The following is a 27965-nucleotide window of genomic DNA, read 5'->3' as shown; positions in this document are numbered from 1 at the left end:
AGGTTTACGAGAAAAAAGTCGTAATATTATGAGAATAAAGTCAGAAGTTTACTAGAAAAAAAAGGCGTAGTATTATTAGAATAAATTCATAATATTATAAATTAGTAATTTTACATGTTATTTTCTTTTTTCTCGTAAAGTTATGACTTTATTCTTGTAATATTACGACTTTTTTTCTTGTAATATTATGTCTTTATTCTGGAAATCTCAGATTTTCTTCCCTCAATGTGGCCCTAATACTCCGTAGTACATTTGCACTTGGTCCCTCACTGCATTAGACTTATATACTATAAACTTAGACTATAAACTGTGTTACCTTCATCACAATGCTCAAATGTTTTGCGGCTCCAGACAGATTTTTTGGGGTTTTTTTGTGCCTAAAATGTCTCTTTTCATAGTAAAGGTTGCTGACCCCTGTCCTAGGCAAAAGGTCGATGTTTTTTGACCCACTCATCCACCCCGACGTCATCCCTATACGGCGTTTGTCGCTCTTTATACTTCCTGGTTTACAGTTATGTGGATTACATACAAATTGATTTTTTTGTGATATATATCAACAACAGTGCATTGCTATTCGTAGGTACAGCTACGAACGGTGTATGAGAACATCCTCTGTTGGTTTATAATAAGGAAAAAAATGCATGTTCTCAGGAAAAGATTCTTGTTTTGAATCCAGTTTTTCTTCATTCATGCAAATTCTCAAAACAAAGGGAAAGAGATGGAATAAAGATGGTGATATTTTAGATCAGTTCTATGCCTTGGCTTGCGAAAAATGAAAAACAGAATGTGCTACCCAAAAAAATCACACGCTGAAGAGAAAACAAATGATGATGATGACGTGGTTAAAAGAGCTTAAAAAGTGACATAACACCACAGAAAAAGACAATAAGAGGATATTAAAAGTGAGTGACAGAAAGAGTGAGACAGAAGAGAAAAAACAGTGGGGAGTCAAGAGGAGGAGGAGGAGGAGGAGGAGGATGCGAGATCAAAGAGGCGTATAGTGAAAGAGAGAAGACAGTGAGGAAAAAGAAAGGATGAAGGAGGAGAGGCGAGAGAGAAGAACAGAGAGGTCTATGAGCGACACAGAGACCATATGGTGCCTCGGGGCCCTCCACGATCCCAGCAGACTGTCTCATCTGACACCGCACACACACAAGGATTCATTCCTATTCACACATAAACACGCACTCTAGCTTATCTGATGTGCGTGTGTGTGAGTGTGTGTGTTTATGCACCTTGTTGCAAACAAAGCCGGCAGATTAACTGACCACATAATCAAAAGATTGACAGGGAAAGTGACAGAGAGGGGGAAGGATCTGGCATTGAATGTAGACCTTAATACACTGACTGTGGTTAAAGCATTTGGTTTTGGAATGGAGCCATAATACAGTGACTTAGGTTATAGCATTACGCTGGGGGTACAGCTGTAATACAGTGCAGTGACTTAAAGGAGTACTGTATGGCGTAAGGTTTGGAGCAAAGCCACAGTAGAGCTAAACTAACTTTGTGTTTGCCCGCAGCAGCGATCGGGCCCGTTAAACTGATCGAATACGTTCCCTGTTTAACAAGCTAGCCTGATTTGAACTCTTCAAAGACATCGGTCAGCTTTGAGAAGGTACGAACAAGCTAGATTCATCACCGGGTGGTTAGTAGATGGTGGCACTTTTCAACCCTGCTGCGATGTTGGGTTTGGCACTAAGCCACAGCAGCGTGACAAAGTGTGTTTGTGTGTGTGTCTGTGTGTGTGTGTGTGTGTGTGTGGCATCAGGCTTGGAGTGGAGCCTGATCCTTTAGTGTTACATGAGACTCGGAGTTAAATAGAAACTGGAATGACAGCTTGTTGGCAAGCCATCCAAAGCATCTGGCAAATACAAGTATGTAATCAATAGCCATTTTAAAGTAATTGAAAGTTATTTCGAGAAGTATGGATCACAGGTTCCTTTAAACTTCTAAAACAACAAGGTTTCTCTGTTGAACTTGAATTTTACTCTTTCGTTTTTCACCACAAACATTTATTTTCTTTCCTCTCTTCTACAATGGTTTATAGTAGTATAAATATATACATCCATGTTGATAAGAGTATTAAATACTTGACAAATCCCCCTTTAAGGTATATTTTGAACTGATAAAAAAAATGTGTGATTAATTTGTGATTAATCCCGATTAATCATCATAATCATACGATTAATTAAATATTTTAATCGATTGACAGCCATAGTTCATAGCTATGATCTTTCTAGGAACACATAAATCTTCTATCCGGGGCAATGTGGCGTTGACCTCTGACCTCCCTGTAATGTTTGCCATCTAGGATTTAGCGTATAGATTGTTGTTGTCGTGGTGAGCTTTGGCTACGAGCGCCATGTAGGAATTAGAAGACTGCCACAGCGGAGGTCACCTTGAACTAGCTCCAGCTGGGCATGCAGAAACCCCGCGTGCACACATGCTCTGCTAGCAGGTTTATTTTCCCCTTCTCCTTAAATTTCACCACAGTTTAGTTTGGTGCAGGTGCGACAGGAACGTGCCAGATGAAACACACAAATAATACATGGCACTGGCTCGCTTTCAAAGGACATTGGCGGGGGTAAATCTGGATAATCCCCCTGCACTACAAAACAGCACCACTCCAGTTCAGCACTTGCCCAGCGATACTGATATAGTATTACACACTCAAAAAGCAAAATCCAGTATGGATCCAGCGTGATGCTGATAAGCTATAGCAGGGCTCATTCTTTGGGAAAAGTACTTTACTCAGCAAGTAATCATAGAAAATGGCTGGTAATGGTCCTGGATAATATAGCCCTTTGAGATGTGCTCGATTTGTCTTTGTGAACACTCCACAAGCCTCTGAAAAGGGCATCCAATTAGCAAGATAAGAGATCTCAAGCACTGTACAACCAAGTCTAATATTAGGATTAGAGCCACTACTTCAACTGTATCTATCTATCCATCCATCTATCTATAAAAAAAATGTGTTTAACAGAACATAAAACAACAAAATAACCAACTAAAAACTCACAAAACAGTGGCATTAAAACCACAACGTGACAACTGGCTCTCACAATATTGTGTGTGTGTGTGCGCTTTGGATCAATACCATCTGTCTATCCATCCTTTCTCAGGAATGAGTGGGCATACATTACGACTTGTAACGCATCCAAGGCCGAAATCTATTCTATTCTAGTCGCGCTGATGCGGATGTGACATCAAAAAAAGCCGTGCGTCCTTCGTTTTCTCTGCAAATTCTGTATTCAGCCTTGGACGGACTCCCAGTTGAGTGGTCAGTAGAAAAGCAACGCCACATTCATCAAAGACGTGGTATTGCAGTGAAATACGTAGCGGAAACTGGCCTCAAATTATGCATTACTGATCATTTTTCCCCTTTGTTTCTATCCCTCTCTTTGTCTTACCTGTCACTCCCGCTAATTAATAGCCACCATCGCAAAAACAATGTCATTGCATGTTCCCAAGGGCCGTGCTTTAGTGCGTGCGCGCGTCTGAGTCACAACAAATTGATACAGATAGCATGAATTAGAGAGGCAGATCAGCCTACATTTCACCCACTCACCCCTCTAAGTCCAAATAATGATTCTGTCTTACCGATGCAGAATTCATAACGGGAGGAATAGACAGAGAGAGAGAGAGTAGGTGGGAGAGAAATGGAGGAAGAGAGAGTAAACAGAGAAATATTGGAAGTAATCCCATAGGGGCTAAAAAAATCTATTTAAAAAAACACGATTTCGGAGACTACAATCTCTCCTCTCCTCAGACACACTGTCAGCAGGAGTACAGGCTAAACCTCTACACCCTGTTCCTGCTTATCCTCAACTGCTGTACGCCCGTGTCAGTGTGTGTGGCGTGTGTGTGTGTGTGACCATGACTTCCCGTCTGTGAGTAAGCGATTAAGTGCCCGAGAGTCGGGCAGAGAGGTTGTGAGCTTGAGAGAAAAGAGATAATGTGGGTTAAATGACGGGATTTTGATGTGAACCTCAAACTTCTCTCCCCATGCCTTCTCTCTCCCTCTCTCTCTCTTCACCGTCGTCTATAGCACTCGGTTGCTACGGTAACACAGCATTACCTTGTCAATGTTGAAATAATGCGGTGGTACTGCTGAGACCGTGATATTGTATGTGTATGAGTGTCGTGTATCCTTTTATACCTCTTGTACTTAGACGGAAAAGCCACCCATATAGTGAAACGGCAGACGTATAAAGAGATTCAAACACACATAAACATTCAACACACTGTGCACACGCCGGCTGGCTCTTTTCCATCTGCTAACTAAATGAGGTCTCGGGTTACGGTGGAGATCAGACATGTAACAGCCTCTGACAAATGACACAGACACCGTTGCTGTGGAAGGACAGGCTGCACAGAGTGTTGTTGATGAGATATTATAGATGGGAGATTACACATCAGACATATGAGAAATTATAATTAATAACTTCTCCTCATAGAGGCATCACCACGTATCCATCATGTCTCTTATCATCGCAAATACCTTCAACAAGTTGTGTATCATCACTTCTAATGTGACTATCATGCATGCAATGTATATTAGAATGGGGCGATAATTCAATATGACCATTTATCAATGGAATCGTATCAGGATGAAATCATACATCGAGATATCGTGACACACAATTACGTCGTCTAAATTGATAATAAGTAACTCAAATATCTCAGAAAATTTGAATTGATATATGTTTATGAAAATACCCCAGTGTAGTTAAATCAAACTGTGGAATTAATCTGATTACTTTGCATATGTGTGTGTTATGTATGTAAATACAGTCAGTGTATAGCTGGAAATATTTATTTATTTTTTCTCTATAATTTGACTTGAAACTGTCATGTTCATTTTGCACTAAGGTTCTTAATAAAATGAAAACTTTTCATTTTTCAAGTATTTAATTCATGCAGGAGTAGACAAAAATAGGCTTTATCATGTGGTTATTCCATATAGACTATATAAACATGCTATACCGTGATATTATATATATTGTTATCGAAATATACGTCACCCATCCCTACTGTATATACAATAATAATATATGCTGTCAACAATATGCCATCATTATTGCTACTGCTGAAGACACTAGTTGATCTTGAGGAAGACCAACCGGTGTGCAGGTGTTATACTTTTATCATGCTTTAATGTGTTCACAACATTTTGAATTACACTGTCCCTAAAATATGCTGAATAGAAGTTGACTGAAGTATCTTGACTGTTCATTTAGGCTGCAACTACAGTAAAGATTGGTTTCATGACCAACAAATCTGACAATTATTTCTTTTTGACGAACCATTTGATCTACAAAAAGACAGAAAATAGTGAAAAATGCTCATCGCAATTTTCTAAAGCCCAAGGTGATGTCTTCAAATTGCTTGTTATCCATGAATTTGAGAACCAGTAAATTGATTAATCAACTAATCTTTTGAGCACTCCTGTTGTTGACTGCATGTTTTTTATGCTAGACAACAATTCCCACTGATTCAATTCAGAGGTTGTAATCTACTATAATGTTGTACCAGATAATGTAGCTGATATTGGGCGTCACAGAGTCAAAATCTAAACTCTTCGAGGACCAATGTGAAACAAAGAGTTAAGAAATGCAGGCGAGTGAGTCTGTTGCGTGGAGGACAGCTGGTCGCTCTAGTAATAAGATAGCAGCGAGTCTGTCGCTTGCATGGAAAACAGCTTGGCCCCTGGTAACATGCGACTGGGCTCAGTAAGAGGAGGTGATGCCTGTGGTGATGACATCATAGCTGGGTTCCAGTGTCACCCAGGGGCCCCCTTGGATATAAACTTACAAACAGCTGAGGCCCTGGAGCTGTCAAGCAGCGTTGCCAAGGAGACGCTGTCAAACATCACCACATTTACAGGAGTCATATGACTCTCCGTATGCCTACGAAGGTGACAAACTGTAAAAAAAATAACACATTGACAGCAATTTAATAAAAAGATGTCTGTGCCTGTGTAGATTAATAACATAATTCTGCAATTTTGTAGAGATAAAGGAACTAAATAGGCAGAAAATAGGCCCACTTCAAGACTGCACACAGCCTAACACACACATACAAATGAGCTGCAAACACACACTGACGGTTAATTATCCCAATTTAAAGATTACCTATGACTTGTGTCATTTGCGCCCACACTCGTGCACAGACTGTAGGTGTAGAAGCTTAGAAAGATCCTCCAACCTGGCAACAACAGAAAGAAATCTGACATAATAGCTGTAATCATCATTAGCTTGACTAATGTGCAATTTGAAAGTAAAAAAAAAAAGGTTGAAAAATATAAAAAAGATAACGTAAAAGTAACGTCAACTATATGAAACGAAGAAAGCAAATGTTTAAATGTTCTGAAATGTAATTTTAAACCAACTGATTATCGATATTGCTGCACATTTTTCCACAACTGTCTCTTCAGACAACTAGTTGGGAGTCTACATGCTCTAAGAGTTCCCTCAGAAGTTCAATCAAACAGGAACATCGTGTTGCATTTTAATGCCGTCTCTCAGTTTGTTTCCCATCGCTGCCAGCCTGCATTTGCCCAAAATGTCAGCACTTTTGCGGCATGTGTTTTGGGGATTCTTATAAAAGATTCACTCTGAAGTCTGTTTGGACTGAGTTAAACTGCACAGAAACACTTAAAACTTATTTGGCCTGCTGAAGCTCCCCCATCTTGCTCCGACTGTGTGTGGCTGAATGTTTTCCTTCTGGTTTGGCTGCGTGGAGCGCTACAGCGGAGAGGATTTGGAGCAGCTAAAATAAGCCAAAACAACAACTACCTCCTCCACGAGAGCAGCTAAAACCACTCATAAATGTTGGAAGATAGGCTTTAGCTCTGAGGGGAGGGTGGTAGTGGGTGAGGGGGAGTTATAATCTACAGTAAGAGAGGGAGAAGAGAGGAGAGGGGGTGTGGTGAAAGAGAGAATACCTTTGCAAAATAAAAGGACCATATTGCAGGCTGAGAGAGATGCAATTTGAAATTTGATATGAGGGAGAAGCAGAAAAATATACACAGATTCTCTCTCTCCCCGGCTCTCTTTCACTCTCGCTCCGTTGTATAACGGTGCTTCTACCTCTGAGCTACATCCTTCTCAAAAACCACCCGCACTACTGCACCTTTTCAAACCTGTTCTGGTAAAATTCACAGCCACTGTGCTGTGCAGCAAAAAAAAAAAAAAATCCTTCCAGATTCCTGTACTGAGCCACTGCAGTGAAAGATCGGCCCTCTGAAGCATTTCCACCACAAAGTACGATGGCACACAGGACGCTGCAGGATACTTCGAAATCTCTCCTTTCATCCCTTTGTGAAGTGGCGTTAATTTTCCCAGAGATTAGGATTATACTGCCGGATGGAGCGGAGAGGATAATGGATACAGGAGGAACAGGAGAGAGGTCACACACTGATCTCTCTTACAAGGCCACGGTCTTTAGTTTCTGAACCTTTCTGGTTCACAATGCAAAATGGGGCAGTGTCCTGGGGTTAGGGGAGGACACGTTCTGTCTGGCAGGTAAAAGCTGTCTGACAAAAGATGCTATTTCTAGACTACTGTTAGTTTGTATTCACAAAGCTATACAATGCAGTTACCAGAGATGTCGACAAAGCGTTATGTAATAAAAAGTCTACTGCCCGTGGAAGGATAAGTGGGATAAATACAATAAATTAATCTCTAAATATGAATTCTTCACCCAGACATTGTGTATTTGCTGTTAAAAAAATAGATATTATTATCCTGTTGAGTTGACATGCATACAAAAAAAACTAAAATTACGTTTAACTTTAACTGTCAGCCTTCCAATTATATGTTTTCAAATCTAAAATGCGATTGTAAAGAAACAGCTGCTCCATTTAATTCAGAGACGACTCACATTATTAAAGGAATAGTTAGACATTTTTGGGAAATGCACCTATTCACTTTCTTGTCGACAGTTAGATGAGAATATTGATACCACTCTCATGTTTGTACGATAAACATGAAGCTAGAAGCCAGCAGAGAGTTAGTTTAGCTTAGCATAAAGACTGGAAACAGGGAGAAGCAGCTAGCCAATAGACGGTATATAAGAAGTGGACGTATAGTCACCGTGAAGTCACCCATTGGTCTGTGGAGTACGGTTTTAAAGCCTTCACTTCTACATTTTGGCCGTTGCCATCTTGTTTTTTTTGCAACCAGGATTGAAATGTGATGGAGCTAGTACAACTCTACGCTGAATAAGACATTTTTAGGTGACCAAAAAGGTTATAATTAACTTCTATGAACTGAAAACACACTGTGAAAGGGTTTAAGTTGTAAGAAGAAAACACAGACAGCTCCCAGACCGGACAACGCCGTGGTAGCGACCTGTCAATCCTGTCAAGCCACGCCTAAAGCATCCCCTGCTTTATGGTCTATTTGACTCTAAATAGGACCATAATTTCCTAAATGAACATCATGCTGTATTGAAGAAGACTTAAAACTAGTGATTGAGACCATAAACTCATGTTTACAATGTTTACTGAGGTAATAAATCAAGTCAGAAGTAGGCTCATTTTTCTCATAGACTTCTATACAATCAGACTTCTTTTTGCAACCAGAGGAGTCGCCCCCTGCTGGCTATTAGAAAGAATGCAAGTTTAAGGCACTTCCGCATTGGCTTCACTTTTCAGACCCAGAGGCTGCCTCCTGGTTGCAAGGTTAAAAAACAAAACAATACAGCGGCCCTTAAGCTCAGTAGTTCAAATGTTTTATCTTGTTTCTTTAATCCGTATAAAAATCAAAGAGTAAAAACAACACGTGGCGTTAGGGGGTTATGTGCCGGACTATTTCCTGACCAACAGTCTAGCTGTTTCTCTTTGTTTCCAGTCTTCATGCGGTGCTAACTTGGTGAGCTCCATATTTCCCAAAATGTCAAACTGTTCCTTTAACAACATTTTGATGGGCTTAAAGAGGCGATAAATCATTCAGCAACTAGATATTTTTCTCAAATCATTCAGCCCCTCTTTTCCATTCTGAATGCATTACTCATCATTTATCATTAATTAAGTTCTCTGTCTATCCAGTGGCGAAGCTGTAATTTCCTATTTACGACCAGTTTAAAGGGAATAAAACATGATTTTAATGGGATGTATAAAGCATCCTCTCAACTCGCTTTCTTACTGCGCCATTACAAGCTTCATATTTTATCAGTTGTGAGACACAGAGGACCCGGGGAAAGTCAGAACGAGATGACTTTCATAACGCGATCACTTATATCTACTGATATGCATCATGTTGTTTTGTGTTTTTTTAACATATCACAATGTGGAGTTTGCCAGTAAAGGGTTATTTCACAGCATTTCATCACTCTCAGAGCCAAGACGGCCGATATGGTGAAAGGGATTGAGAGGAAGGAGAGAGAAAATGAGAAAGAAAGCGAATTTATAGCAAAACAGATGGACTACCAGAGAGAGAAAATACCACAACAATGAGCGGCTGACACATAGTGTGACAAAAGGCAATGGCACGCTGAGAAATAGATGCTAATAATATGCAGATGATGGAAGTGATGAAATGTGCTGGTGAAGCAAAGAGTCTTGTTAGGAAGTAAAAAGTGCTGTGTCTGTGTCTGGAGTTTAGACAGAGTAGTTTTCTTAATATCACGCTTTGTTGGTGTTTAACACAAGCATATGCCCACACACACACACACACACACACACACACACTCACACATACAGATAAAGCATAAGTCGTGATGATAAGCCATTGGACGGAAACAAAGTCAGCCACTGTAACGAGACACTGAGGGAATACAGAGCAGAGCCGAGAGACTCGGAGTGAAAGAGAATGAGAAAGATAAAGAGACTAAAGTGGGCGAGAGAGAATTACAGAGTGGAGAGGGACGGACAGACGCAAAGAGGGACAGACAGACGGAGAAACAAATGAATATGAAAAAAGGAATGAATGAAAAAGGCCTGAATTGATAGATGCAAATATAGAATGAATGAAAGAGGACAAGAGAGGAAGAAACCGAGTGAGAATGATGAAATGACGATAGTCTGCAGGAAAACAATGAAATAGAGCAGAAGGGATTTCCCTCATGAGTGTCACTCAGACTGCTGTGAGACGCACACAAACACACAGAAAGGCAACGCCAGACAGACACACTCATCAACACAAAACCAACACACAGTAGAGCTTCTTTTTTTTTGTTTAAAGAAATGTCTTTGTGAACAGACTGCTGTCGGAAATACTAGCTCTTTCAGTCAGAAAATGTTTTTCTGGATGTGTGAGCACAGACAAAATTATAAATTTTTGATCCGACAAACAAGACCCCCTTTAATCTTTTCAGCGTTTTTTTCTAGACAACTGTAAAAGCATCTGTGACAGGGATACTTCTGGTTCTACTTTATATTTTTTTCTTTTCCTCTAATAACATGTATCTATTAGGGGTGTCAAAGTTAACAAGATAACACGTTAACGCAAATTTGTTTTAACGCCACTGACTTCTTTGACACAATCGATCTATCGGAGGTTGTAGCGGGCTGAGTGAAGATACTGGCATCATATGAAACTAGAAAACCTTAAGGAATCCATTGGTACCAACCATGTCATACTAGGTTGTCGCAAAGGAGGTTAAATTGCGCTCTGAACTTGTGCAAAATTTTGGCAAGGAAAAACTGGCATGGTCATTTTCAAAGGGGTCCCTTGACCTCTGACCTCAAGATATGTGAATGGAAATGGGTTCTGTGGGTACCCACAAATCTCTCCTTTACAGACATGCCCACTTTATGATAATCACATGCAGTTTGGGGCAAGTTATAGACAAGTTACCAAGACAAAATTATCCATTTCTGATACACCAAAAAGGGAGAATCAGACCCTTCTCTTTTGAATCTTTTTCACATTTTTTCTCGACAACTGTAAAAGCGTTTGTGACAGGGATAGTTCAGGTACACGAAGATTCTTAATAATTTCCACTTAAAACCATTCCCATCTTTCAATTCGTTCCTCTTATTCCTCTCACTATTTTCTCTGCAGTCCCCTTTCTCACACATCCTCCTGATAAGATGAGATAATTTACTGAAAAAATAATCATGTTTCCTCTCTCTCTCTCTCTCCTCAAGTCTTCCTCTGTGTCCTCTGCCTCCTGGCGACGCTGTTGCCGGCAGCGTCCTCCTGCCCTCCTCCCTGTCTGTGCGACTCAGACGGCGTGGTGGTGGACTGCGGGGGCCGCGGTCTCTCATCCCTGCCTCCCCTTCACCTCCTGCCTCCGGGGAGCCGCTCCCTCCTGCTGGCCAACAACAAGCTCGCCTCGCTGGGAGCCTCGGCCTTCGCTAACCTCTCCTCTCTGGAGGTCTGCAGCCCATTTTTTTTTAATAGTTTATATAGTCAGTGGAATTTTTCTTTTGCCTAGCAGTTGAATGTGTTGTTACAGTAATTTCTGCACTGACCTTGCACACTGAATATCCCCCAGGATAATAAGTGAAATTGTATGGCGAGTCTCGTATTGAGCAATCTGCAGACAACCTCTGCTCTCAGTCTGGAAAGTTAAGAAAAGCTGACATTTTTCAAAGTTTTGCAAGGCTACTCTCCATTATCATAGTGTGTGCAAAGCACAGACAAGATGGTATTTAAAATATAAGCGATAAAAATGATGGATAGTTACTGTACTTGCAAAAAAAAAGACAATTTACTTCCACACTGCTGAGCATCTGTCTGCTGTAAAAAAAAGTTTGTTCTCCAGTCTGACGGCTTGTTACGTTGGTGATCTATGAAGATTTTTATACTACCGTTGCACTCAATGTGAGTAACAGAATAGGAGTGCAAATATAAAATATGCATTAAAGTTTTGTAGCAGTTCATCTATTTTTTAATCCAGACCTTATGCATGAAGTCTCTTAAAGAGGGTTTCACTTTCTGCTTTTAAGTCATTTTTTAATAAGAGCATCAACTATGTGTTGTCTAAAATGCAAATGTGTACGTCGTCTATGCAAGTGAAAATGTAAATTTGTGTTTGTATTTTAGGAGCTGGACCTCTCTAATAACTACCTGGATAATTTACCAGCTGGATTATTCAGAGACATGTCCAACCTGACGAGACTGACTCTGCACAACAACTCGCTAACAGTAATGGACCGAGAGCTCTTCCAGGTACGCACTGTAGATTATGCAACACCATACTTGGTCTCTACAGTCTATAATACAGCTCACTGACAAGATCAAATGTCTAAATTCAAGCTAAGAATCACACAGGAGGACATTGAGCTGATTTCAATACAGTCATGCCCTGTGTGAGATTTACCATCAGATCAGTAAATCCACCAAAATAAGCTATAATAAGCTAAAAAAGAAGCTGATCCCACTACTGTACTGATACACTGTCTAACTCCTGGCCGAGGCTCTACTGGCTCCGTTTAGGAAAAGAGCCAACCTAAGCAGATATACATGACTGGGATCCCGTCCAGGTGTTAAATTTATAATAAACCGTTTGCTCAACACTTTCATCCACTTGCATTAGAACCAAAGCAGTCTGCAGGATGAGCTTGTGTCATGACTTCACTTGGGATCCTAAATTAAACAAGATTAGCCCCTTGGCAACAGTGAAAGAAGCCAATAACACTAATAGGAGTTTGGGGAAAGGTGTGCTGTATAATGCTGTGCTGTATGAGCACAGATGGCTAAACAGAGAGCTTGTTTTTGATGTTTCTACAGGGTTTGGGGGGTCTTCAGAGTCTGGATCTGTCCCTCAACGGTCTGTCCTCTGTTCCTCTAGGGGTACTGGATGAGCTGCAGAGCCTCAGGTAGACGTCAACACACACTCTGTACACTGGCATGTTGAAATAAATGTGCTCTTACTGACCCCCAGAGCAACAGGTGTAACCGTACATAGATCTGGTGCGATATATCGATTCAACGATCAACGATCCGATATCATCGATTCAACCGGAACATCAATGTCATCTTTACTCCTTTATTTTTAAATTCCCATCGCACGTTTGTGTCACCATTTCCATCAAAGCGCACCTCCTTCCAACAGAGTCCAGTGATGAATAAACACTAGTGTAAGATCACATTGTTGACATTATTACTGTCCACCAGCTAGGAGGTCAAAGGTCATTGCCCTCGTACTTGTCCGAATGTCAATTTCTGCACTTTACATTCATACAGTCTTTTCAAAATAAGCTTCCGTCTTCACAGGAAACAACTTGGTTAGGTCTAGGCAACAAAACTACTCAGCTAGGTTTAGGAAAAAAAATCATGGTTTGCGTTAAAATAACTACGGAAGTGGCGTTATTTAAGAACTGAAGTTTCGTGACGAATAAATAACGTTAACATCTGGTTTTACACGGGATATGAACAGCAGTCTCCTGGGCGAAAGTCCGGAATTGATTTCATGGGATATATAATGCATTACTTTTCGTAGGTATAGCTACAAATGGTGTATGAGAACAGCCTGCACAATTCGACAAATGTATGCAAAATTACATATAAAATGATCAAATTGATGGTTGATGACCTTTTTATGTATACAATTACAATGAAATTCGACATACAATAATATTGAATTATTGCCCAATAGTAGTAGTACACTACATACAGTATAGTGGTTGCCTGCTTTTTGAAGGGTACATTCGTCTCTTCTGTTGGAGTCAAGAGAGTAAATGAATTCCATTCTAATTATTTCATAGGTGGCTGTCTCTAGCAGGTAACAGGCTTCACGGTTTGGAGAGGGCGGCGTTTGAGCCGCTCGCCAATCTACAACACCTGGAACTGGGACACAACCCCTGGGAATGTGACTGCAACCTCCGCGATTTTAAACACTGGATGGAATGGCTGCTGTACAGAGGTAGATGTTTGATTTATGTTTGCTCTGAAAGGGTGCATTTGATTTTAAGTTAGGGGGCATGGAGTAGAGGGCAGAAAACTAGAGTTCACCTTAGCGAGGTTTCTACTTTCTATTTGTGCTTCTAGCAACACAATATAACTGTATCGGTATGCATTGCCACGCTCATTGTGTGTATACTGTGTGTGTTATCCACGTGTCTCTGCAGGCTGTTAATACATCAGATAACCACAGCTGCTCTCCGCTCTCTCTTCATGTGTAAAAATCTACATTCACCTCGGCGCCTTGGGCCTCAGCTGCCCCGCTAATGAAGCATCTCTTTCCTGCTCCGTTCTCCTCCTTTCGCTTCATTCTGCTTTGCTGGGCCCTCTATACTCTCCAGCTCCAGTTCAATACGAGTCAGACAGAAGACTGACACGCGGCAGACACGATAATTTAATAATCATCAGAGCAGCAGAGAAAATTACGAGGAGACATTTGCGTAGTCGAACATGAAAGCATGTCAACGGCTGGGTAGATGATGCGCGATATGTGTCGTGGAAAAGTAAGACAAAGCACCCGAACAAGTGTGAAACGCTCGGCGACAGCAGCCCGTGTTGACTTCTATCTCCTGTGAACCACTTCAAGCACACACGGGCTGGGGTATTTGGAGATATTTGGAGAGCGATGCTCTGTTTGCGGAGGGGATTCTTTAGTCGCACGCCGAGATAAAAGCATCTGGGGGCTATATACCACTTTCCTCATTCTGTCTTTCTATTATCCTTCGACTTTATCTCATTGTTTCTGTTGCTTTATGTATCTGAGGGCGCAGATCAATGGCTTTTTCCAACACGCGACCTCAAGACGAATACTACATGTGGAGACAAATTCAGCATGTGATGATAACAAAGTAGATCCCCCCCATCCTCGTGCCGCCTGTGGGAATTAGTGACTCAGATATTTCTCTCTTCCACACACGGCTCTGCTCAAGCTAGGCATGTCATCCCATGAATTATAGAAGGGCTTAGTTGAGGCTATCTCCAACTTAGTGTAGAGGGCACAGCAAACTCTGTGTGTGTGTTAAGTGATGTATGACTCATCCTGGTGTTGGCGCAACCACCCCACTCTCTATCTCTTCCTCTCTCTCAGTTAATTGGTAGTGCTTTGCAGGCATAAGGCATTTTATAAATGACCTCTCCCTGTCCTCCTGCCTCGGCACCTCTTTGTCTCTCCTTCAGGGGGGAAGGTGGACGCGGTGGAGTGCACGCTACCGAAGGATCTGCGTGGGCGAGACATCCGCGGCGTTCCGGTGGAGATGTTCAACTACTGCCTCCAACTTGAGGACGAGAACGGCGGAGGAGGCGAGGGCTCTCGTTCCGGCCAAGGAGGCGTTCCTCCCTGCAGCAGGAACGCTCTTAACCCCAGCGGGGCGACGCCAATGTCTGACAACAGCAACACTGGCGATGAGTCCTCTTCAAACACGGGAGCTGGAGGAGGAGGAGGAGGAGGAGGCGCAGATGCCCCCTCGGATTGCGTCCGCGCCCGCTATCGACCCGTGAGCGTGCGCCGCGCCATCGGCACGGTCGTGATCGCCGGCGTGGTGTGCGGCATCGTTTGCATCATGATGGTTGCGGCCGCGGCTTACGGCTGCATCTACGCCTCGCTGATGGCCAAGTACCAGAGAGAGCTGAAGAAGAGGCAGCCGCTGATGGGAGACGGAGAGGCGGACGGGGAGGACAGGGAGGAGAAACAGATCTCCTCTGTGGCCTAGAGGAGGAGTGACGGGGGAGGGTTTGTCACGTCAAAGGGCGAAGGGGTGAAAATTAAAAAAAAGGGCTCGAAGAGGAGAGAGATGGAAGAGCTTTCTTGTTATGGTATCTCTCCCTCTGACTCTCAAACTGACACCTTTCTCCCACTTTTTGTCTTCCTCTTTCTATTTTTAACCTTCTCCCTCTCTCTAACACCTCACACACACACATACCTTATCTGTTCCCTGGTTTTTCTCTTCCATTTGGAGCCATTCTCACTGCGGTATTTGTTACCAATCATCCCTCCAACTCGCCTACCAACCACCTACTGCTGCTCTTGGCCGCTGCTGAATTTACCATTATGCTGGCTGAGAGGAACATGATTTAGTAATCTCTCTGGTATACAACATATCAGTTAAGCTGTTACAAGACACTCATGGGTGTACGGTCTGTCAGTATTTCTCAAACTGGATCGAATTTTTTCAGGGATTTGCAGTATGTATGGTGTCGATTGGACCAATATTCACAACGATGGGAAGTAGTATTAGGTAGTGCCCAGCTCTCGTTTTGTTTGCATCTTTCTCCTCCACAATGCCAGTAGGTCCTCCAAAAACCAGGACCCCAACCCAGACCCCTTCGTCTGGCCTACTTGGACCTTCAAGTCCCAAAGAAACAGCCAGTGTTGCAAAGCTTAATGGATAAACACAAAGAGATGTCATTTAAATAGTCAACGCCTCTCTAGCGCTTTCAGAGAGAATACTGGGGATACATACAGATTATATGTCGATAGGAAATCAAACTCTCCTGAGTCTCGTGTCTCTCGAGACTTGTTAGGGATGTTTAATATGGAACGGGAAAACCATTTGGATCGACAAAATGATCATTCACGAATGGCTAGACCTTTCGAAATACATGAGGTCAGAGACACAGTTAGATATTCTCCCCTATCTGGACCTAATCTGTTTCTCTCTGGATATTCTATTGGACCAATAACAATAACCTCCAGGTGTCACAGACTGGAGCTGTGTATGGAGAAACAAACCATTTGAACTGGAATTTTGCTGTCACTTTTGCTCGGAATAAGGCTCTCGCTTGCTTGATGCTTGTTAAATGATGATGATCGATATCTGGACAGATCAAAAGCCTCTCGAAAATGCTCATTTTCTGCTATTACTTGGACTTCTGGTTCAGAACAGTATTCACGATTGTTTTAATGAAGTTATTGAGATTTTAAAAGGACCACAGACTTTGCTTTGAAACAAATATTCTTTGTTCAGAACTCATTTTCAGACTGATGTCACCCCTCAAAGGTGGACGTTTGCGACTACGGCACGGAAGCACTATCTCAGAGAACCCTGAAAGGACTACAAAAACGTCATCTAAGGACTACAAACTTCAGACTCCTGCACTTTATTTCCCTTATCAGAAATCCCCTCTGGCCTCTCTCTCCCTCCTCCCTCCCGTCTCTTTCTTTCTAAAATGGACGATTTGCCCAGAGGGATTAAAACGAACAAGGGATTAAACGAAAAGACGCTGCTATTTTTCCCCCTCCTCCCCATCCTTTTATCTCTCCATCCATCTTTCCATCCAGTGCTATTTATGGAAAGTACTTCACACTTCCTCAAAGACTTCCACCTCCTTCCTTTCCTTTCCTTACATCCATCCCTTTTCCCATATTGTTGTCCTAACAGTTTCCCTTAAAGGTCAGCAATATGCAATGGAAGCTATGTGAAATTTCTGTCACCGCCAAAGAGTCTTTCTGTTATAAACTTAGTAATCATCACTTATTCGAGAGGAATCGATTTGATTGGCACTCTCTCATTCACAGAAAAGGGTTTGTTTGTTTGATTTACATGGTGTTTTCATAAGTATCCATATTCATGCCCTGAAATATTTATATGTAAACGAAGACATTCCTGTCTTCAGTGATGTAAAAGCTCGGCTTTCATTGCATATTGCTCCCCTACAGTAGAACTATTGTTCCCTCTCGATTATGAATTGGCTGGAAATGAACCTATATTAACGGTGTGCTATCTTATACCTGGGTATGATGCAGATAAATATTATTATATTAGTCTCTATTATGGTGTGATGGCCCAGCGGTTCCCCCCCCAAAAATGTTTTTTGACGTAACTGTTTATGGTTTTCTGTATGAGTTCATGCTGTATGTCTTTTGTTGTGTTAATGATTTCTATGTTTTGTTTTTAATATCTCTGTAATGTTTGTTTATTTGTCGTGTTCATTTATTTGTGTTCGGTAGTTGGTAAAGTTTCTGTAAGATGCATAGAATGAGTTTAGCCATTGAGAATGAACATGTCTCCATACTGCTGTTTCGTCTCTGAAATTTACATGAGTCAGGTAACCTTATTGTTTTAATGTGATTTTTTTCATGTAGTGCTATAGGACCAACTTTATCTCCTACAAATAATATTTAATTATGCAACTTATTTGGAATTTATGAAGCAAGGAGAAACATGCTGCCCATATTGTAATTGTCAAGACAGACAGAACATGTACAAGATGTTGGGTTCCAACCATAGACTGTATATAATAGGTGGACGTAGTCAAAAGGACGTCACCCATTGGTTTGTGGACTGCCAATTTGAAGCCTTGAGTTCGGCATTTTGTTTTTTTGCGACCAGAATACGCCGAGTATGACATTTTTAGGCAACCAAAATCTTACAATTAACACATTGTGAAAGGGTTAAAGTTCTAAGACGAAAACAAGGACAACTCCTCGATCGGACAACACCGTGGTAGCGACCTGTCAATCACAAGGTAGCCACGCCCTAAAGCATCCCCTGCTCTATGGTCCATTTGACTCTAAATGGGACCATAATTCACTAAATGAACATCATGCTGTATTGAAGAAGACTTGAAACTAGAGATTGAGACCATAAACTCATGTTTACAATGTTTACTGAGGTAATAAATCAAGTGAGAAGTCGGCTCATTTTCTCATAGACTTCTATACAATCAGACTTCTTTTTGCAACCAGAGGAGTCGCCCCCTGCTGGCTATTAGAAAGAATGCAAGTTCAAGGCACTTCAGCATTGGTTTCAGTTTTAAAACCCAGATGTTGCCTACTGGTTCCAAACTTTTTCAATTTTTTTTTTTTTTCTACATCATCCAAACATAATAACTATTCTGGTTCAGCTGGCATTAAGATATGGCAACTAACCCAAGTGGAAAAAGCATTAGCGAAAGGTTACGGTCCTGGTTAAATATTAAAAAATGTCAGAGCTAATGCCTCGGATGAGATGGGACACGAGATCGGAGAAACCAGCTGTTGAAGACACACTCTGTTTCCACCCCCCTGACCTCCACACCTTCACATTTTGCTGCATTTATGAACATTATAATATACTTTTATACTATACTTCTTGCATCAGCAGCCCAAAATAGTTGCATATAAAAAATATTTGTTGGAGACTGAGTTGGTGAGATGCACATAAACCTGGAGTATTATTTGATCCTGCATTGCAAATTAAGTCTAGACGCAACAATAGTCAACTAATTAATGTAAAGAGATGGAGAAGACGAGCTCTAGATTTAAATTAATAATGAAAATCTTCAGGAAAATGTCGTAAAGTGATATTTTAAAGGGTGTAAATATAGCCATGAATCACATTACTGAATAATAATCAATGGCTAAACTCTGTCTGTGAATCCAGAAACATTGTCCTCTCACTCCCTGGTCTGCAGGTCGTGTGTTGTTGGTAGCTAAGTATCTTAGCTAGCTGAAACCTGTTCCTATAGCCTGTGTGTGTAAAGAAGAAGAATAAATTATAGTTTGTTACGTATAAAACTGCAGCAGCCGTGATGACTGAGGGGCCTCGACGACGACTACATCGCCCCGGAAATCTATGGCGTGTTGTGTTATCATGATGATTGTGATTATGACAGTGACGATATGATGGTGATGATGATGATGATGAAGCATTTCTTGGTCAATATGCATTGATTTAAATAAAAACATATCACACTTATGTCAAATTTACATCCTAAACCACTGACGGGCTTTGAAAGACTATACCTTTCAAATTGATAAACTGCACCAAATATAGAAGATTTTGTGGATAACAAATACCTTTACAAACCAGATCCTGGATATTTTGCATAAACAGTATTCATTACAGGAGCCTAACATTTATTAGAATTATGTGTGAGTACTATTTGTCATACATTGTGAATAATTGGGGCCTTTCTCATCCGAAAAATGGAGGGAAGGTAATGATTTGCAGTGTACACTTTACATTTTTGGGTGAAAGAGAAAGCCATAAAATATGATGTTGGGAGATATATGCAGACGCTGAGGTGGATTAAATACACAGGGCCAAATGAGAGCATAAATCAGTCATGATAACAGCTCCTCTGTCTGTATACTGTATCTCATTTTCTCTCTCCGTTGCCCTCTATCTCCTCTCACCTTTCTCTATTTCTCATCTTCTCTCTCCATCTCTCCTCCTCTCACTTATCTTGTCTCCCATTTATCTTTCTGTTGCCTCTTCGCCCATCATTTTTTTTAGTCTTTTTCACCTTCTTTTCTCTCATCTCTGCCCTCTTTATCCTCGGCTCTGTCTGCTCTATTGTGTCTTTCTTTCACTCTCTCACCTCCTCCATCTTACCTCCTTTTCTCCATCGTTTTTCTCCCCGCTTCTTCTTCTCCTCCTCCTCCTCCATGTCAAATATGTCTCTCTATCCTCTATTCTTTCCCAGCTCTCTCTCTGTGTCTCTTTTTTTATTTACCTACTTATCTCTCTTTTCTTCCTCTCTTTCATCCAGGCTGCTTCTCTGTCAATAAGAGCGTATTAGGTTTATTTACATACAGCCTGTCACTTCTGCCACAGAGATAGACTAATCCATCGCTGAGCCTTCGAGGAGTATAAACACAGGGTTTTTTGTAGTCACTGTTGACTGATTTTGGATCAGCCTCTGACATACCGAATCCTCGGCCTTCATCACAGGAGGAGAAATTAAATCTGCCACCAAATCAGCTTGAAAGCTGAACACATAAAATGCAACGACGCTGGGGGTGGGGGAGTAAACTGACTGGATTGTGTTCAGACAAACACTGACACTCAGTGGTCTGAAGTGGAATCACAACCTTTTTTAGCTGCTTGTAGCCGCCGTGCAAATATGAATTATGATTTGCATTTAACAGAAACTCATCACCTCATTAGCTCTGTTGCATCAAATAGCAGCTTTTGGCCAAATGTGTTCGTCATAACGTGAATGATTAAATCTACAAAATGCTACAGTATTATTTGCTGCATACATTTGTGCAAACCTGCAACATGGCAGTGTACTAGACAGCCAGGAAGTCATATTAGAGCTGCAACGATTAATCGATTATTTGTCAACTATTAAATTAATCACCAACTATTTTGATAATCAATTAATCGGTTTGAGTATTTTTTTAAGAAAAAAAAAAGTCAAAATTCTCTGATATCAGCTTCTTAAATGTGAATATTTTCAGTTTTCTTTACTCCTCTATGACAGTAAAATGAATATCTTTGAGTTGTGGACAAAACAAGATATTTGAGTTGTCTTAGGCTTTGAGAAACAATAACAATTTTCACCATTTTCTGACATTTTATAGACCAAACAACTGATCAATTAATCGAGAAAATAATCGACAGATTAATCAGCAATGAAAATAATTACAATAAATTGCGTCCCCTAAGTCCCCTAAGTCATACGTCAACTGAAAGGATGGTGCCGAAGCAACTGTTTTTTTTACAGCGATCCATATTTGTATGTAACAGAATTGTTTAGAACGTTTTTGTGTTGTGTTTGTATACATTGCATTTTCAGATTTCACTGAACTCATTCAAACGCTAGATGGAGGCATAGGTAATACACTCATACAAGTATAGAAGTCATGACAAAGGTGGGGAACGGTACAGTAAGTGAGTGTGCACCCTGTGGCGAGGCAGCTTTTTTAACATCCCCTTGTGTTCAGAAGGTATAAGCCCTCGATGAGAAAGCCGCCCTCGCCTACACAGGTGCAGCAAAGAAACAGGTGAAAAGAGGAAGCGAGCGAACAAAGGATTAAGCTAAAGAATGACAAGATGGGGTAAAAGAGAGTATAACAAAGAGGAAGAAAAAACGCGTGGTGAAAGGACGGGAGACAGGTCTGACAACTCAGGAAGAGGGAAGCTATGAAAAGAGAGCTGTATGTGAGGGTTTAACACGGTAAGGAAGAGTGTCAAAAGGGTGAAACACAATGAGGAGTGTGCATGTGAGTGTGTCTCTTTGTGTGAAAGAAAGTGAGAGAGAGCGAGTCTATAAAACATTGATACCGCCTTCTCCCTCTGTGCTCTTGTTGAAGTGAAGCAGCTGGTAGACAAGCTGCTCTACTTGACATCCTGTGATGCAGCAGGGAATAAAAACAATATATGACCTTTTGACTCCAATCGGTGATCATCATAAGACAATCTGCCATCTAACAAAACCCTCTTTACATTAATTAATATCACAAATCTTTCACGTCTTCTTGAATACATTGTTCTGTACTCTTACTTTTCATATAAATGCTGTTCTTAGATGTAATAGTTTTCAGATCTTTCAGTCTGTTCTATGTTTACTGTGAATTTACAATCAGTACAGTCGCCTACAGCAGAGCTCTCTGGATTCAACACGCTGTGACGTTAATGTTTCCAAACAAGCAGAGAGAGAAAGAATGAGGCAACAAGGAGAAGAAAAAAAAGAGAAAAACCGTAAGAATGAGAGGCAGCGAGATTAAGAGAAAGAGACAGAAACACATCTATTTTGAACTCGTCCCTGCTCTCCCTGTTTTTTCCATTTCCAAATATAACGCGATTTTCACACCTGAGACAATTTCTACGAAAGCTGTGAAAGACAGATAAGCGTGTGTTTGTGTGTGTGAGTGTGTTTAAGTGTGTGTATGCGGTGTCTTTCTGTCAGCATAATGAGACACCAAAATGCATGCAGGTACAGTATACAATCAGAGATGTGCTCTGAGGATGCAGCTCCGGAGAGTCTCGTCTCACTCAGATAATTATGACTAATGAGTGTGTCAGACATACAGTAGATGGGCTAACTGGGACAAAAATACACAGTAACACAAACACCAGGAAGCAGTGAAACAAAGCCAGAGACTATGAGCTATAAGACAAAGATGCTTCTGTGTAAAATACACACTCAAGCACGGACGATACAGCTCCATAAACCCTTTCCTCATGGAGTTATCTGAAACATCCTTTAGAAAAGATACATACATATCATCAAACGTCTAGTGAAATTAGAGATTAGGAGCTACTGAAGGAAACAAACACAACAAAGGTACTGTATACTCTCCAAGCATCCCAGGTACGTGATCACAATTAGAGCTGCACTGATACATCAGCAGGTCTATTATTGGCTGATATCAAGTTATCACAGTATTGGTAAATGTGGAAAATATGTAACATGCCATTTAGTACGCTAAACAGTATGTCCGAAACCTTAGTATGAAACCAATAGTAGGAGGAATTCCAGTAAAATATTAGAGTATACAACCACTGGACACTACAGAAGCATTTATATCCCACAATGCAATAGAGTAGTGACAACAGCGTTTGTAACAGACGTTGACGGACAGCTCTGTAACTTCAATAATGTTTCAATTTATGTGTAAGTATAAGATTCCACTTTGCTAGGTGTAATATAGTATTTAAATTAGTTCAGAGTTTGATTCAAATCGTTGTTTTGGCCTCAGGAGGTTGGCACAGGTCACCATGGTTACACGTCTCCAACCGACAAGGAGGCTCTCAGGAAGTGACGAAGTAAATTCCTGCTCAGTGCGTCCGAAAAGATACATACTACTGTTTATTCATACAAAAGTATGTTGAACGATAGTACACGTATTGTGTATGTACTGTAGTGCGTAGTATGCGAGTTCTGACGCAGCCTGTATCTGCTGATGAACATCATGCAGAGGATCAAATGATCCGGGATATCTACTAAATGGACATTATGGTAAGATTGTTCTCTCAAATAAATGTTTTATTGGCAGCATTGTTGTGAATATTTGACCATAATTTCTCTCAATTCACATATGATATATATTTTGATGTGTCTTTAAAGTTACTTCAATTAATTAATATGTCAAATGATCTTATATTTACTGTTACTGATATTTTTGAAAGAAAGTTTATTGGTAAATTGTAAAATAATATTATTTACACATCTAGGTCAAAAAAAAAGAAATATCGAACAGTATCTTGTCATTAGTTTTTTTTATCATTCTCAAGTACTGATATCAGTATTGGCCTCAAAAATCCAGTATTGGTCAAACACACCAATCACAAGTATTACTGTCCTCCAACAAAAAAAATTCTTAGTCGACTAACACTAACATTTTCTCGACTAATTGATTAGTTGATTTAATCCGCAGATCTGTGAAACTGAGTTCCTCCACAGAGAATCACACAAAAGCATCACTTTAAATCTTGTGCTCATAAGTTTCTTGGAAATAAGTCATTCAGCATGAAAAAAGCATAGAAAACGACTAATCGACTACAGAAATCTTAGTCGACTAAGACCAAACCGATCGATTAGTTGACTAATCAACTAAGAGGAGGGCAGCCCTATTCACAATGTCTCTCTGATTAGTTCATCCTGTTGTGTATCTTCACATCTTAGACAAATTTCACACAGCTCACAAAATCCTCTTTTCCTCAAAAGAGCAACTTCCAGTAAGTGAATGAAACAAGCTAAACTCTTTTTGAACAACCAAACTAAACCACGACCAAAGATGCAAGTTTGTTATTAGTTTGTCTCGGATTGAATTCCACAACACATCCAATAAGCACGGCACTGACAAATCAGCACATCAATACCAAAATGCTGATTGGAAAAATGCTGCTAACAGCAATCGTCATCCAATCAGCAAAGTTCAAACGTCACCAACAAATCAGTCAGTTTTACCAAAGTGAAACCGCAATAAAAGACTTTGCAAGAGAAAAGGAAAGAGAGAAAATAGCAAGTGCATGTGAGGAAAAGAGGAGTTTAAAAAGGAGTGAGAAAGAGAGACGGAACAGTGATATAAAGTGTGTGTAAAAGACAGAAAAAGAGAGTGTGTATCGAAACAAAAATTGTCGTCCTACCTCCAGCGATGGCGGTTTTCTTGCCCACCGTAACAGTGACAGCGGTGGTAGCGATGATTATCCTCCCTGCTGGTAGAGCAACACACACACACACACACAGTTAGCAAGAACTTACAGATCCTTTCAATACATGCATGTAGAAACATGGATGCATGCACACAAATATTGTGTATAACATATACTACTGTATACAAAATAACATATACACATGCATGAGTGTATTCATGCACAGGAGCTGGAAAGGAAATGATTCCCAGAAAATATTTATTTTCTCACATACTGAATAATTTGTAAGTTTGAGAACACTTACTGTGATAGTGACAGCTGAGGTGTGAGTACAGACGTGCCAAAATGTGTTTGGAAATATGTGGCTGACAGATTGAGTTGGGCACAGCAGGTAATATTTAATAAAGTCATGCATTCATCTTCCGTGTGTCTATTCGCAGCCGTCATACCAGCTGATGCCAACTGTCACCAAGCCACAGATCCCAGCCAGATTAACATTTTAGGCGTGATGTAACACAGAGTATGAGAGCTAATACACTCATAATAGAGGGACTCTAGTGTGTGTGTGTATGCTGTGTGTTTCCAGTCCCCATGTTTATATTTCAGCCCAGTCACACAAAAAGGCGTATGAATGACAAAAACGTGCAATAAAAACAACGTTCTTGCTTTTGGCGTGACATTTGTAGTCTGTACCGACTGCAATGTAAATTGCATCTGTGTAAATATGCTACGCTCAGAGCGAGTGGTGTTGAATAAAAAAGGGAAAAAGACTGCTTAAAAAAACATACACAGTTCCTTTCAACCAGACTATAAGTAACCAGATTAGTTACGTTAGTGACGTGTTTTTTATTGACGTGTTTTCCATACTGATGTTGTGTTGTTTCCATGCGTATTTTACTTAGTTTACCTACTTATTTTAAGGCCAACCGTGACGTTTTTCATAAACCTTATTAAGAGATGTTGTTGCCTAAACCTAAGTGAGTTTTTTTTTTGCTCCCTGCTGGTATTGCACATTCATACATGCGTGTAATATTCACGCCTCTACCTGACACTGGTGGAGAGGCGGGTCTATTTTAGGACTGTCAATCGATTCAAATATTCAATCGCAATCAATCGCATGATTGTCCATTGTTAATCGAGAATAATTGCAAATTAATCACCTGTTCAAAATGTACCTTAAGGGAGATTTTTCAAGTATTTAGTACTCTTATCAACATAGGAGTGGGCAAATATGCGGCTTTATATAAATGTATGCATATATTATATTATTAGAAATCAATTACCAACACAAAACAATGACAAATATTGTCCAGAAACCCTCACAGGTACTGCATTTAGCATAAAAAAATATGCTCTAATCATAACATGGCAAACTGCAGCCCATCAGGCAACAACAGCTGTCAGTGTGTCAGTGTGCTGAATTGACTATGTCTTGCCCCAAAACTGCATGTGATTATCATAAAGTGGGTATGTCTGTAAAGGGGAGACTCGTGGGTACCCATAGAACCCATTTTCATTCACATATCTTGAGGTCAGAGGTCAAGGGACCCCTTTGAAAATGGCCTAAACCTAAAAATCGCAAATTGCATTAATGTGTTAAAGAAATTAGTGGCGTTAAAACGAATTTGCGTTAATTTGACAGCCCTTATATTTATGTTATTCACTCCTCTAAAACCAGTCTATGTCTGCATGACAATCACGCATTCAGGACATTCTGCAATTTGGATGAGACTTAGATTTCTTTGTTTTTTTGCCACTGGATATTGTGGCATAAAGTAGTAACAGAATGACAGAGGTAATAAAGCCAACAAACTCTATGAAACCAGATGTTTACTTCATCGAAAACAGAGAGATACCGACTCAGTAAAATGCAGATGAAACAGAGAGCTTACTGATTCCCTGAGGGAGGAGAGGAGGTTCCTATTCTTTAATGGCATGCTCATGCAATGAGAGAAAGGGAGAGAAGGAGGTGGAGGAATAAGACAGAAGAGAAAAAGAGAAAGAGAAAGCTAGAAAAAGAAAACAGAGAAGAGGTGAAGAAACGGGAAAACAGAGACCACAGCACTTGTCATGCTTTGAAATTGGGGGTGAGGAAGAACAGAAAGAGGATGAATAAAAAAGAGGAGGCATGCCAAGTAAAAGTTTTCCTCTACCCTCCTCCTCCTCCTCTTCCGCCTCCCTTCGTTTCCTCCCTCCCTCCTCCGCTTGGAGCTCCACCTCCTCTGCACTGAAGGCGGCGCTATAGTCCGCCTCATAGTCCCTGAATGTATCTAAACACACAATCTAACATCAACCTAAAACATATATAAGACATTTTTTTTGTATATTTGTATTTCAATGCTAAAGGTTTAAAATGATGGCGGCATTATAAAATGTTTCATTATATTAATGTAACATGAAACATTTATTGCCATAGTAAAATATAACTTATAAATAGAGCGTCAAATTCCCAAACTGTGAACATCCTATACTGTCCAGTATCTTATAAATGCAATGTCAGCATTTAAAATCCTTCGTAGATTCAGTACATACAGTATAGTAGCTGCTGTATGTGAGGTTTTGACGCTGGGTAAAATAATAAACAGCCTAAAAAACCTACATTTAATGATGTGCAGAAGTGGGTATATACACACCCCTATAGTCATGAGGAAGAGCAGTACTATCAGCCTCATACTCACTGAATATACTGTCTGTATTTCAACAAAATTACGTTTAAGTATGCACTATTTAGTGAAGATTAAATTCAAATTCCTGTCCTTTGTTGCTGCCTGAAGCACATTGCAGCAAACATCTTTTTTTGCAAGCACTTTAAAAATGCATCTCATTCTAGCGGAGCTAAATAAGAAAATTAAATCCAGAGGCAGAGAAGGGTCAGGCTCAAAATCCCCTTTCTTCTTACTCACTTTCATTTCTAGACTGCATAAACAGATGGAGTTAAGTGTTAGTATGATGTTGATGATAAATGTGATGACAGCAGCTGTTAACTTTGTCACTCTGGAGCCGCTTATTATTCTTCACAACAGCAAAAAATTCCCAGTATATGAACTATGGGGAAGAATAAACCTTAATAGACTATCTATCAAGACTGAACTGAGACTTTATGAGCTGCAATTTTTCAAACTCTCCAAACCCGTGTTGGATACAAACTACATAAATATACAACAAAGTAAACAGAAAGGAGCAATTGTTAGTCTGCCGGCGAGAGAAATGAGCCTGTCACTGGAAGGTATTTGGCTCAACCTGCTGAACATGGCTGAGAAAATTTGAAAAATGAAAAGCAGAGAAAGTGTGTTGTTTGTCCGTG

The 27965-nt window shown here is 40.4% G+C and overlaps 2 protein-coding genes across 2 annotated transcripts in view; one reads left to right on the top strand and one right to left on the bottom strand.

The window, feature by feature from the left end:
• The window catches only part of lrtm2a (leucine-rich repeats and transmembrane domains 2a), a 30754-nt gene extending 12563 nt beyond the window's left edge, over positions 1-18191 (top strand). The window contains exons 3-7 of the mRNA XM_037760789.1: positions 11096-11325; positions 11997-12122; positions 12684-12772; positions 13661-13818; positions 15033-18191. Of these exons, the coding sequence (XP_037616717.1) occupies positions 11096-11325; positions 11997-12122; positions 12684-12772; positions 13661-13818; positions 15033-15565 (1136 nt within the window). The 3' untranslated portion in view covers positions 15566-18191. The remainder of the gene's footprint in view (positions 1-11095; positions 11326-11996; positions 12123-12683; positions 12773-13660; positions 13819-15032) is intronic.
• Positions 1-27965, bottom strand: part of cacna2d4a (calcium channel, voltage-dependent, alpha 2/delta subunit 4a) — a 103980-nt gene that overhangs the window by 51193 nt on the left and 24822 nt on the right. The window contains exon 27 of the mRNA XM_037760790.1: positions 24656-24724. Coding sequence (XP_037616718.1) covers positions 24656-24724 — 69 coding nt within the window. The remainder of the gene's footprint in view (positions 1-24655; positions 24725-27965) is intronic.

The sequence above is a fragment of the Sebastes umbrosus genome, chromosome 23, assembly GCF_015220745.1.
Source record: "Sebastes umbrosus isolate fSebUmb1 chromosome 23, fSebUmb1.pri, whole genome shotgun sequence".
NCBI lineage: Eukaryota > Metazoa > Chordata > Actinopteri > Perciformes > Sebastidae > Sebastes > Sebastes umbrosus.
Note: the sequence above shows the minus strand (reverse complement) of the source record. Positions and strands in the feature narration are given on the sequence as shown.